This window comes from Homarus americanus, unplaced genomic scaffold, assembly GCF_018991925.1.
Source record: "Homarus americanus isolate GMGI-L3 unplaced genomic scaffold, GMGI_Hamer_2.0 scaffold23578, whole genome shotgun sequence".
Lineage (NCBI taxonomy): Eukaryota > Metazoa > Arthropoda > Malacostraca > Decapoda > Nephropidae > Homarus > Homarus americanus.
Window position 1 is genome coordinate 9853249 of NW_024733231.1, and position 14988 is coordinate 9868236.

Sequence of the window (14988 nt, forward strand, 5' to 3'; positions counted from 1 at the left end):
TAAAAACTCGCGAAATTTGAGAAGCTACTATACAACATTTAACCCTTCAATATGTCTTCAAAGAGACCATGATGCAGAGAAAGTGGTGCTAGTGCTTCCAAGCATAAGCACACATCACTATCTATCCAGGAAAAGGGTGAATTTCCATGGTCCGGCACCGGTCAGGTCCCGGGGTTGCCGGACTAGAGAGGTACAACCTGTATTACTATAATGCTCTCCTAACATCCTCACACACACTATAATACTCAAGCTGCACTGTGAGAGGAGAACTACTGGTGATTTGAGTCAGGTCAGAGGGCCGTCCACATCATACATGAAAACTCTCCATAATTCAATGAAGAGTCGAGACTTGAGCCTCTCTACCACTGATTTAACCATATTGTGTTCTTGCTTTTATTGTGAGTAATAAATAAATAAATAAAATGAAAAATAAAACACATTGAAGGAAATATTTACCTACAGTGTATGGTATATACACTCCCCCTGCCACACCATTTCCTTTATTTATTATGAGGAAATTATGTTTATATTAAGGATTTTTGAGTTATGTGGCCATTGTGAAGAACACAACTGGCAGTACCAGGTAAACTGAGAGGCAGCACTAATAATACTGTACACATGAAATACAGACCAAGCACACTGTGACAACACTGCACTGCCTTCAAGAAATTTAATGTCTTATGTCTAAACCTTATGGTCAATTAGTTTAACAAAGAAATAAAAAGAAAGTTTTAATTTTTTCCATGATAACAGACAACTTCCCTCTGAAACTTAACTATTCAGAGGAAAGGTTAAGAAAGGTTAAGAACACAAGGAATGAGGGCTTGAGTTTTCCTTGAGGAACACCTGACCTGGTCTGAGATCCTCTCCTCGTTGGCTGTTAGAGCCATGATACGAGACTGGGTGTCGGCCACGCTAAGGCTGTCCTCGGCCCACGCCCTCATGGACATGTTGTGTAATACCAGATGTGACCGCTCTACCTCTGCCACACTCACTTGTCTGAAAATTGAGTTATTTGTGTTACAGTCTCACATGACAACACCTGTTATAGTTCACATGACCTCACTGCCAGGTTTTAGTCAACTGAGGGGAGGGGATGTTGGTCTCCTTAGCTGACCTCACTGCCAGGTTTTAGTCAACTGAGGGGAGGGGATGTTGGTCTCCTTAGCTGACCTCACTGTCAGGTTTTAGTCAACTGAGGGGAGGGGATGTTGGTCTCCTTTGCTGACCTCACTGTCAGGTCTAAGTCAAGGGTGGGGAGGGGATGTTGGTCTCCCTAGCTGACCTCACTGCCAGGTTTTAGTCAACTGAGGGGAGGGGATGTTGGTCTCCTTAGCTGACCTCACTGTCAGGTTTTAGTCAAGTGAGGGGAGGGGATGTTGGTCTCCTTAGCTGACCTCACTGTCAGGTCTAAGTCAAGGGTGGGGAGGGGATGTTGGTCTCCCTAGCTGACCTCACTGCCAGGTTTTAGTCAAGTGAGGGGAGGGGATGTTGGTCTCCTTAGCTGACCTCACTATCAGGTCTTCGTCAAGGGTAAGGAGGGGATGTTGGTCTCCCTAGCTGACCTCACTGCCAGGTTTTAAACTAACACTGAACACTAACCTCAGACTGCTCTCTCTCTCAAAATGATTCTTAAGAGCAAAACAGAAAAATGATAAATTATTAAATTAAAAATTTTTTCTTCAAAATTTGGGAGGTTTTCAATACTTTCTTCTGAATTACATGAATTATAGGAGGGTGATTATGTCCCCCAACCTTACTGTACGTGGGTGGGAGATGCATCCCCTCAGGATCTATGCCCATATTATTAGTTGTCTATACTGTAAAACTTCTGAGAGAACCTTTATCACGGCTATAGGGGCAAGGTGGCACTAATACTGTACAGTAATGGAGTTAGTTCCTGGCTGATATTTGCTACTCCAAAATGACATAAAGCTTTGTTGATCATTTAATGTGACAAAATAAAGACTATACAGTAAACTCTTGATAACTTGGCATTCAATAACCTGGAATTTTACATAATTTGTATAATTTCGGAATTAATTATAAAATAACTCGAGAAATGCCGAATTACATAAAATTATCTCTGAAAATCACGGCATATTTGGCCGCGTGGGTAACACTTGCCGTACTGCACTCCACACTTGGTCAGTCTGGTGTTTGTTATTGTTGGAGCCTGGTGTGTGTTGGCTCACTCCAGTCAGTACATGGATGAAGGAAGGGAGGGTGCTGTATTGCCCCAATATTCTGGGTATAAGGTGCTATACATTGCACCACAGAGTATCTAGGGCACCAGAATTATGTTCAGCACTCCCTGGTAAAATTTGGTTCCCACTGTACTGGCCCAGGAACACCCAATAACCTCCCCTATTCACGTTAGGCCAGCCACTGTATGCAGAACGTCTCCACTATTACTGTAAATCCAATGTCATAGATTTTATTTAATTTACAGAGCGCTTCATTTAATGTGAATTCCAGCTATCTGAATCTTCCAGGTTTCCCAACTTTTTCCTCTTTGGTAAAAATTCTAATTTAGTCCAACAATCTGAAACTAATTGAAGTCATTTATTCATGATTATATAAGGAAGGAGAGGGGGGGGGGGTGTGAGGACTTCACAAAAAGCAAAAGTGGGTTTCATGTTAAAAAGTTTGGGAACCACTGATCTAAGTGATGCCACAGTTCAGCCAGGCAGTCAAGGCAGTGGAGTCAACCAGCTGACTGAGACGTGCGTGTGTGTGCCGTGACATCACTGATGTGTTATGCTTAGTTGGTTTAGTGCCATAGATTATATTGTTTGAAGTTCTCTTATATTTCTTATGTTATGTTTATTTGTGTTAAGCCAATTCTGTTACTTGAAGCTTAGTCATTCTTAATTTGTAATTCTTGTTTATTACAGATCTATGGATACTGATGTTGCATTAAGTCAAATAAAGCCTCCCAGTGCTTACTTTCATTTTCATAACAGTCACATGGGATGGTGACTCAGCCATGCAGTACAGCTCACTGAGTGTCCTTCACATACATTCACCTCTCTCTCTCACACACACACACACACACACACACACATTGCTCCTCATTTTTCTTATTTTTTAATTTTATATTATTTTTCTTTATTTCTAGAGACAGTCGATGATGGCATGCCATATTCTTTACAGAGTGCATTGGCTCTAATGCCTTCTTTATGTTTCATAATAATTTCTCCATTGTATATATGACCAATAAACTTAATGTAAAAATGCAAAAATATTCAGGAGCACAACTTTCTTGATATTTACTCCACTGGAAACAAATGTAAACATAGAACAGATTACTGTATTGGCGGACTAGCCTATCAGCTGATGCGCACTCCAAGGCATGTTTCTCGTAAGGCCGTCGTTAATAGAAGTTGTACTCGTTAATAGAACTGAAAATCCTTATGGGAGCTAATTCATTAACCGAAATCTCGTAAATTGAACCGCTCGTTAATGGAGAGACCACTGTAATTACATACTCAGACTTGAATTATAGTATGTAGAGAAAACAATTATTTTTTTTTTTTTTCTTTATTTTGTTTGCATGACCAAATTACAGTAGTATACAGTACATATAAGTGCTGCACTGGCTACTGTTTATGTAGCGATTCCATTACCATCACCTGAGTTACCTACCATGCCTCTGTGTCACCTACTATTCCCCCTGCATCACCTACCTTTTCCATGAGTTACCTCCCATGCCTCTGTGTTACCTACCATGCCTCTCACCTACTAAAATGCTTCATTCATTCACCTGCAGTGCTGGTAAGTGTTACTTTTTAAAAATTAGTAATTGCATGTACAGTATAGTCTCGATTTATGCGGTCAATAAAACCCGTGGAGGTCCGTTTAAAACAAGGAACACGTAAACAAAATAACAGAACATATGGGATTAATTGAAATAGAGACTGGGCCAACCCCCAAACTACACTTTTTCCGACACAATAGTACGTTGTAGTAAAAATAACATCTTAATTTTATGATGGTATGCACACACAATTAATATTTAAGAGAAATATCAATAATATTAGGTTTTTAACACTTACGTTAGTAGAAGAGATGGCTGGGCACAAGGGGATGGGGTCTGGTTCCGAGGCAGAAGGCAGATTATTGGCCCTCACCTGTATCACTATCCACCACAGAGGCTTGCAGGGCCTCTTTGTCAAACCCCTCAAAGTCCATATCCTCACTATCAATATCACTGACTTGGGCCGGCTGTGGTGGGTGGCGGGTGAAGAACTTGGTAATGTTTTGTTGACTGGGGGACCTTGTGCGCACCCTGCCGGCGCTGCTTCCCACGTAAATGATGGAATGTACCAAGTAACTAATAATTGCCGGTCTGGCCAGGTGCCGCTTAAATGACCAAACGCGTAAACGAAATCCGCGTAAATCGAGACTATACTGTACAGTATACGTATGTGGGCAGATAATTTTTTATTGTTGTATTTTCGTAAGGGGCGGTGCCTCAATACGTCAGAATTTGGAAAAATTTGGCAAGGCCAGAGCCCCATATGTGCCGAATTATCAATGTTTTACTGTAATGTGTATCTCTTCACTTGACGGTAACACTAAGTGTCTACTGGAGTCAACACAGTGGTCCTAAGGGAGAAAATATAGTATCATTCAGTACCATACAGTACAAGGTAACTACACTACTGTTGTTTAAATCATAATCAAATTAATCATTATTACTGTACTCACCTCTTGAGTGGCTGAGGCTGAGTACAAGCAGACACCATACACTTCACCAGTACTCTTATGGCTGTGCGTATCTCATCTTCTTCATGTAGGAGTGACACTGAGCTCCCCTTCTCTCCTCCATCCTGCAAAAACATTTACTTTATACTGTGTACACACGTGTGGGACTGTTATCAGGCATCTGGAACACTCCAAAAATTAACTATGTCCAGGAACAATTTATAGTACAGGTTGTACCTCTCTAGTCCGGCATTCCGTGGTCCGGAACAATTTTAGCTTGTCCAATAGGTAGATCGGCAGCCTTCTTCTTCTTCTTTTTTTTTTTTTTTTTTTTTTAATCTGAATTATTATTATTATTACAGGAGTATTAAATTTTTGCCCCTCAGGCCCCAATGTGGGTCAGTGATCTATGTCCGGTAGGCTAATCCCCGAAAACAACAACACAACAAAGCCGGGAAATTAAGGTTTGTTTACATCTCTCTCATTTGATATCTTGGGCTGGTGAACACCTTGATGTGAAGACAATTGGGCAGAGAGAAGAGAGCAGGGTACAAGCAGTGATGGATCAACCTGAAGCTCAAGACCCACTCATGTAAAATAATAAAGGAACTTTGATAACAGACTTAACTTTGTGAATTATTCCTCAAACTCATACAATATGCATACCTTTTCCTGCACAGACTTTGGTACGAGGAGCATCTCGGCATAACGTGGACAATTCATGATGGCACATATGGCCCGCAGACTGGCACTCTGAAGGAAAGCCAAGCGGAGCGCCATGCCTTCCTCTTGACTCAACTCTCCAGTCTGTAAAACAAACACCACACTATTACAGTACGTATTACCATATTGTAGTCAACTGGAAAAAGGATGAGCTGTCACGACTGTTGTATGGGCAGAGTAAGTTCATGATAGATGAAAAGTTGGCAAATTTTAACAAAAACACAAAGCATAGGTGGAAGCATAAGTGACACAGCCTTTATAGGTGAAGGAGTGAGGCCAGGTGAGGAGAGCCATCCACAATGAAACAACCTCGTAACTGATTCCCAACACTGTTTTATGCCGGGGCGCTCCTGCTTGACACAATTACTCAGGGTAATGGATATTTGAACTCATACTCTAGATCAGGGTGGTAATATCGACAATAATTACCTAGATTTTGCCAAGGCTTTTGACAGTGTACCCCAAGAAAGGCTGAAAATTAAACTGGAAGGGTATGGGATTCGGGGAAATGTCCTGGCGTGGGTAGAAGACTTTCTACATGACCGCAAGCAGTGTGTGGTGGTTAATGGCACGAAATCGTCATCTGTACCTGTCACAAGCGGGGTACCACAGGGCAGTGCATTGGGCCCGCTGTTGTTTGTTTGCTTCATAAATGACATGCCTGACCTTGTACACTCCTCCATACAAATGTTTGGAGACGATGCCAAGTTATTTCGGGAAAATAAGAACCAAGCGGACTGTAAAGAGCTGCACAAGGACCTCTGTGAGCTCCAAGAATGGTCAAAGAAATGGCTGCTGAGATTCAATGTCACGAAGTGTAAGAGGATTCACCTGGAACATACCAATGGTAAGGAGGCGTATCATATGTCCCAACAGGACGAAGAGACTACATTAAATGAGACAGAATGTAAAAAGGACCTAGGTGTGTATGTTGACAGTGAACTGAAGTTTTCGGGCCATTGTGAGAAGAAGGTCATTCAGATATCTAGATGTTACGTCCTTCGTAACGATCTTCAAGAGTGAAGTACTTCCCCGCCTGGAGGGACTGTCAGCTGATTGAAAATGTCCAAAGGAGGGCCAACAGATTGGTGCCTGCACTGTGGCACCTCAGCTACCCGAAGAGATTGGAGTGCCTGAACTTGCCACGCTTGTACTACAGACGGACAAGGGGAGATCTGATTGAGCTGCACAAGCATCTCAGAGGGCACTACTCAGTTGAGTGTCCTTACCTGGAGCTGGCGGACGCTCGCCCCACAAGGGGACACAGCTCAAGGTTAAAGAAGCCGCAAGTCTGGATAACTGTGAGGGGTAACTTTTTCGGAGTGAGAGTTGTGAACTCCTGGAACAATCTACCAGAGTTTTGTGACGGCATCGAGTGTGAGCTCCTTCAAGACCAGACTTGACCAACACTGAAGCAGGTTCAGGTATATTCAGGTGCCGGTGCATGCGCAGTACTTGCCAACAGTGTGTAACAGAGACGTAACCAATCGCCCAAGAGGCTAACGAGCTGATCAGTGGTGAAGAGGACAAAAGTAAAAGTATGATACTGCTAAAAGAGCAACACCTGTGAGTCATGTACTGAGGAGTCATAATTATCTGTGACAGCATTAGTTTAAATGACTCACTTCAGCACAATACAGTGACTGAAAGTGAACTTGACAACTCAACATGGAGCTTAATGACTCACACAGTACAATATGTATTTTGAGAATATCAAGAAATGTTATTGAATAAATAAAGTATATTATATAATTTTCATGCATTCATTGATAATACTGCAAATATTTTTATCACTGCTTTAAATACACTTTTTAAACATATTTCCAAAGTTTTTATTCCTCATGATGCTTTACAGAGCTCATTAACATACAGTACATGCATGTTAATACAATACAGTGGCAAAAACAATCACTGCCTACCAACTACACTGTTTCCATTATAAAGATAGCAGGTAGTAGGCAGCTATCAAACAGGGAGGTACTACCGCCTGGGAAGATATTGGAAGCATAATGTATTGTCTAATGGTAGACCCTGCTGCCATATGGCATCACAAAAGTTGTGACTGAATTTCTGTCTCATTTACACACAAATGCCAGGTCTCAATTGTTTCTCTTATTTTGACAATACAGAAAGTTCTCGCGTAACGTTGTTTCAATACTATGTAGCTAAACTTTGAAGACCAAAAATTCGGTACAACGTTGTTTTGCGTTGTCACAGACTACTTTTTATGTCGCATCACCCTCTCTTGTCTGGCCTCGCTATGCTCTCTCGGCTCGGCGCGCTGCCCTCACTCGCGGAAGAACACGGCATCCCCGAGCGACGCCAAACCAATCTCTGTTACGACTTCACAACCAAATAGCATAAAGAAATCTGTTACTCTTAAATTGTTTCTTTGCTAACATGTTTTAAAACAACAAACAACTTACCAAGGAAGACCCCCGGTGTGGTGGTTGTGGAGGCTCATGACGATCTGAGGAGTCAAGCGAGCGGCCCGTCACCTCATCCATGATGTTTGTAACTAACTGATCAGTCAGCAACTCCATCGTCATGCCATCAGAGCTGACTCTGTAGTAAACAATGTCACAATCGGTCAACAATGTGAAGCTCTTCATTAACACACATACAGGGTAAGTACAACAAAATATTTATTATGACATATCAAGGTCGGAGTAACATTTTCTGTACTTTGGTGATTCCATAAAAGAAAAAAAAGACCACAATACAGGGCAATGGAGGATAGTGATGAGAGGAACGACCAAACTGATGGTGAAAAAAAAGACAAGAAGGAAACGAAAACAACTAAGTGTACTAACTTTTTTAGTTCTTTAGTATATGAAATGGGCAGTAAAATAGTCAAGAAAAGGCTGACAAGGAAGGTACAAAAATCTTAATTGTTGGGGATTCTCAGGAAAGGTAACTAGTGTTCTGTGCTAAAAACAGAAATAGGATGAATGTGTGTTTGCCAGGAGATGGGGTGGATGATACATTAAACAGGATGAAAAAAAAAAAAAAAAAAAATTATATACAGTAGTACCCCACTTAAGGTGGTCAATAAAACCCAGAGGGTACCGTGTTAAGTGAAAACCGCGCTAAGTGAACAACAGAACATATGGGATTAATTCCAATAGAAACTGGCACATCCCCAAACTCCACTTTTTCCGACACAATACCTATGTTCTAGTAAAAATAACATCTTAATTTTATGATGGTACATGCACACAATTAATACTTAAGAGAAATAGAGAAATACAGTCGCCAAGTTAATGTCCATTCAAATAATGGACTCGACTCCCTCCCCCTCTTCTCACACAACACTGCTGGCTCTTCCCTCTCTGAGAAATTTTTGGGGGAAACCACTAAATTTTAATAAATAATACCTCAAACTAAAGTTAGGATAATACAATTGACATTGCTGGATTCCTTGTAAGACCAGGAATATTTTGAATACAAATGTCATATATTTTGCACAAAAAATAACATATTTACTCAGAGTAAACTTTATATCTAAAATTTGTATGTCTAATGCAAAATCTATGATGTTTATATTCAAAATGATCACCAAATTGTAAGAATTCCAGCAATGTATATTATATTCTGGCCGGGTAATTTGTATGAATTTTATGAGCTAAAACATATATCTTCAGTTAATAAAAAATATTCTTCACAACACTATCTGTCAATCAAGTACCCCAACTTGCCTTCTTCCAACCGTGGGGCAGTCCCAACCCTCCCCCCACCCCCCACCAATCCTCCCTTCAAGAGATGTTGGGTGAAAAACTAAATTTTAACATTTAGTATTAAATAATACCTCAGATTAAAGTTAGGATAATATAATTGACATTGCTGGATTCCTTGTAAGACCAGGAATATTTTGAATATAAATGTCATAATGTCTAATGCAAAATCTATGATGTTTATATTCAAAATGATCATCAAATTATAAGAATTCCAGCAATGTAAATTATATTCTGACCGGTAATTTGTATGAATTTTATGAGCTAAAATAAAAATCTTCAGTTAATAAAAAAAATATTCTTCAACAGATGGTCGTCGCCCTCCCTCCCCCACACCCCACCAACCGTCCCACCAGATGTGTGGGAAAACCAGAATATTTACCTTTTAGTAATAAATAATACCTCAAACTAAGTTAGGATAATATAATTGACATTGCTGGATTCCTTGTAAGCCCAAGAATATTTTGAATACAAATGTCATATATTTTGCACAAAAATAACATATTTACTCAGAGTAAACTTTATATCTAAAATTTGTATGTCTAATGCAAAATCTATGATGTTTATATTCAAAATGATCATCATAGTGTAAGAATTCCAGCAATGTAAATTATATTCTGGCTGGGTAATTTGTATGAATTTTATGAGCTAAAACAGGCAGTCAGGCAGGGTGGCGGTGGGGGTTGGGGGCGAATCTAAAATAGTCTCGAGTCGAACACTCACCGCGATAATGGAAAACCCGCTATGAAAGTTCGTCTTTCGCAGGCAATCACAGATAATGAAAAAGATTTGAAACAGCCTTGATAAACTTGAAAAGAAATAAGAATATCCATATTACCAAGGCTGATAAGTCTAATACTATTGTTATTTTGGATAAAAGTGACCACAATGATAAGATGAATTCATTACTTAGTGATGAAAAAGTATTGTGAGCTTACCTAAAGATCCCCTGAAAATACTAAAAAGTTATCTAATTCCAAAATGAAGATGTTATTGAAAAAGAACCCCGATCTCATCAAACAGCTCTCTCCAATCAATCCCACTTTACCTTATATGTATGGATTGATCAAAACACACAAGCTTAACAATCCATTGCGTCCTATCGTGAGTTCTGTGGGTTCTGTTACTTACAAATGATCCAAGTTGGTAAAGATGATAACCCCTCTTACAGGCCAAATATCTAAGTCACATATACACAATAGCAGTGATTTAATTGATAAACTCAAGAAACACAATGAACCTTGTGAATTAATAAGTTTTGATGTAAATTCACTGTTCACTAGAGTACCTGTGAAAGACATACTTTCATTTCTTAAAGATAAATTACAACTGTTAGATTTAACTATTGAACATGATACTTTCCTGAAATTGATAAAGTTATGCGTACTCGACAATGTGTTTAGAGCAAATGGGAAGTTCTACAAGGAAATATTTGGCATGAGCATGGGTAATTGTCTTTCTGCTCCTCTAGCCTGTATTTATATGGAGTTTTTTGAGTCTAGATTACTACCCAATATAGTGGACTTTATTCCTCCATGGTATAGATATGTAGATGATGTTTTGTCTTGGCCTAAAACAGTGACCCATTGGAATTTTAGACAAGCTTAATGATATTGTCCCAAGTATCACATTCAAAATTGAAAGAGAATAATGGATCCCTTCCATTCCTTGATATGCTTATCATGAGAAATGGCCAAAACTATAAATTTAAGGTGTACAGAAAGCCCACACAGGTAGACAGTTTCATTCATTGTTATCGAATCACCTTGAGTCTACCAAAATGTCAGTTTTTTCTGCTATGTTCTAAGATGTCTACGTGATTTGTGACTTCTGAATTTATTGATGATGAATTGAAACACATTCGCTCCATTGCACAGAAACTCGGTACCCTTCTGTGTTTGTTGATCGTTGTTTAAAAAGGGCTAAAAATCCTTTCATTCCTCTCAAACCAGACAAGTTCCTCACTTAGAATATTTTGACTCTGCCCTATCGTAATGAATTTGTCCCGTTAGTTCGTCCTCAAGCTTCTAAATATTAATGTTTCTAAGTATGACTCAACCATTACCAATATGTTAATAAGAAATAGCCCAAGTTTGAATGTAAATGGAAGTGTTTATTGTATTCCATGTAGCAAATGTAATTGTAATTATGTAGGACAGACAGGAAAAACACTGCAGCTCAGAATCAAACAACATAAGTATAATATCAGAACAGCATCTGAAAGCAGTGCCTTGTTCGTTCATGTTAGAAATAATAATCACCCCATTGCTTGGGAAAAAGCTTAGAAGTATTTAAATCATCTTATGTCACAGAAAGACTTCTGGTTGAAGCTAGTTTGATTAAGGAATTAAAATCAATAAACCTTAGTGATGGTCAGTTCAAAACTGATAATATGTTACATAAATTTATTTGTCAGTGGCCCAAGGTTAAAAAATGCTTTGAAAACCTTTGATCTAGATGTATGATAGTTATTTTGTGGGCTTACTTTGACCTGACCTGACTAGTCACGCCACCCCTTCTCTTAAGCTCTCTCACGTGTGTTGGTGTGGGGATTAGTGGATGACATCATTATGACCTGACCTCATGTTTTTAAGGTCACCCTGTATATTTAAGCCTCTCTATCCATGTAATCCAGTCATGAAGATGTCTTGAATAAAGACTAAAGCTAAGGTGCCCGCTGTTTCCATTTTCCCGGTGATTTTATCAATATATATATATATATATATATATATATATATATATATATATATATATATATATATATATATATATATATATATATATATATATATATATATATATATATATATATATATATATATATATATATATATATATATATATATATATATATATATATATATATATATATATATATATATATATATATATATATATATATATATATATATATATATATATATATATATATATATATATATATATATATATATATATATATATATATATATATATATATATATATATATATATATATATATATATATATATATATATATATATATATATATATATATATATATATATATATATATATATATATATATATGGAATAATGAACTGAAGGTAGCAAGGGAGGCAAAATCACACCTCAAGGGAATCTTCCAAATGTAAAATGTATCAAACTAAACCTCGAGACAAGTTTGTATAGAACACAGCGCTATCATGGTGAACTAATGCAATTTTTGCTTATCTTTAAATTTAACATAAACACAAGCAGCCTTTATGATGTGTACAGTACTGTTTAATATGTCTCTGCATCTGTCTAAACACATCAATACTCTGGAATGCAGTTGTCAATCACGCACGCATGACGCACACACACACACACACACATACACACACACACACACCACTTCAAGGCGAGAGAACCATTAATCTCACACCTGGAGTCTTTGTGTGGACTGGATGTGTGTGATGGTCCTCGTGAGTTGGCTGTGGTGGCCGGCAAGGACTGAGGCACATGAGGAGACACAAGACTGCCAATGGATGATGTCTGCAGCTCATCAGTCTCATGATTGTAAGTCACTTTGGGAAATTCAACCTGAAAATATTTGATATAAAAATACACTAATACAACCACTTTTCTCCTAAACAAAACTGTCTACACCAAATTGGGAGAGTTTAGTTGTGGTCAGAGAAGCCAAGATCATGACCTGTAAGCCATAATATTCTTACAGTGTTAATGTGCAATGTAATGTCTTAAAACAGTAAATGTTGAAAACAAAAAACTATTATATTTCCAAGTTAACCTGGCCCATAAGCCCCGCCCTTCGTCTATCGCTACAAATAGGTGATTGGTTAGTAAGCGTGTTTTTATATCAACCTTTTATAATACATATTTAAAATTTTCTAACATACTCTCTGAAGTGCTAATTCCTTGAAATCATTTGCATTTGATAGTTAATACTTTTAACATTATTTTAGATAAGAACAGGTCTGCCTACCAACTATGAAAACATTTAGTTTTGAATTTTCTATGAACCAATCAGCTTTTAGTACTTAAGAGAGGCGTGGCTTATTGGCTAGGTTAGCATGGAATGGGTATAGTTAACACTTCAGGAAATGATTATAACTTTTGTTCATGTACCATAACAGTACTTCCTTCACTCTATACACTACAGGTAAGCATTAACTCTGTCGACACATCCTAACTACCAGAATACAACTAAACCTGAATGACACAGAATCATAACATGGTGTTGATGGTGGCACTCAACTAACATGGTGGGGGAGAGGTAAGTGTGGGGGTGGGGGAGAGGTGGGGGTGGGGGGAGAGGTAAGTGTGGGGGGGAGAGGTAAGTGTGGGGGGTGGGGAGAGGTAAGTGTGGGGGGTGAGGGGGAGGTAAGTGTGGGGGGTGGGGGGAGAGGTAAGTGTGGGGGTGAGGGGAGGTAAGTGTGGGGGTGGGGGGAGGTAAGTGTGGGGGTGGGGGAAGTAGGTGTGGGGGTGGGGGAGGTAACTGCCTACATACACACCACCTTCTTGTATATACCTCAGAGCAGCTGGTGATGACTTCTACACAGTCATGTGATAAAGTGCGGAAAATGTCACTCATATTACACGACAACAACATCTACCTTGTCTTGAGGTGGTCGTTGCTCTCAATATCTGGGACTTTCCTTGTAAACACTGTCAAATACATAAGAATTACATTATTATACTACGAAGGCTAATTGTTATAAAACATTAGACTTATCACTGACCTCTTGGGTGAGTCCTGCAAGCCTCATGATCTGAGTAATAACTTGAGCTGTTAATCCGGTTATTTTTGAAACATCAAATGGTGGTGGTTCAACTGGCTCCAGCAGTGCCACAGCTATGTCACTAATACTTGTATCCCAGTCACACCATTGTACCTGAAAGTATTTATAATTAATTGCTCAAGGTTTTCATTCATTAATTCTAAAATAAGAGATCTTGTACAGCACTACAGTAAGAAGGCTTGTGAGATGTTTCCACTCAAGAAACACAAGTGCCAAGAACACACCATGTCCAACATGCATTATGTACTAGCAGGACACACCTTGTCCAACATGCATTATGTACTAGCAGGACACACCCTGTCCAACATACATTATGTACTAGCAGAACACACCCTGTCCAACATACACTATGTACTAGCAGGACACACCCTGTCCAACATACATTATGTACTAGCAGGACACACCCTGTCCAACATACATTATGTACTAGCAGGACACACCATGTCCAACATACATTATGTACTAGCAGGACACACCATGTCCAACATGCATTATGTACTAGCAGGACACACCATGTCCAACATACATTATGTACTAGCAGGACACACCCTGTCCAACATACATTATGTACTAGCAGGACACACCCTGTCCAACATAAACTATGTACTAGCAGGACACACCCTTTCCAACATACATTATGTACTAGCAGGACACACCCTGTCCAACATACATTATGTACTAGCAGGACACACCATGTCCAACATACATTATGTACTAGCAGGACACACCATGTCCAACATACATTTTGTACTAGCAGGACACACCATGTCCAACATACATTGTGTACTAGCAGGACACACCCTGTCCAACATACATTATGTACTAGCAGGACACACCATGTCCAACATGCATTATGTACTAGCAGGACACACCATGCCCAACATACATTATGTACTAGCAGGACACACCATGTCCAACATACATTATGTACTAGCAGGACACACCATGTCCAACATACATTATGTACTAGTAGGACACACCCTGTCCAACATACATTATGTACTAGCAGGACACACCCTGTCCAACATACATTATG

The 14988-nt window shown here is 39.0% G+C and overlaps 1 protein-coding gene across 1 annotated transcript in view; it reads right to left on the reverse strand.

Moving 5' to 3' along the window:
- LOC121869749 (probable E3 ubiquitin-protein ligase HERC1) overlaps positions 1 to 14988 on the reverse strand; it is a gene marked incomplete in the record, with an annotated part of 301592 nt that overhangs the window by 52652 nt on the left and 233952 nt on the right. Inside the window, 6 exon segments of the mRNA XM_042371322.1 lie at positions 852 to 999; positions 4714 to 4835; positions 5377 to 5517; positions 7860 to 7998; positions 12575 to 12732; positions 13893 to 14045. Of these exon segments, the coding sequence (XP_042227256.1) occupies positions 852 to 999; positions 4714 to 4835; positions 5377 to 5517; positions 7860 to 7998; positions 12575 to 12732; positions 13893 to 14045 (861 nt within the window).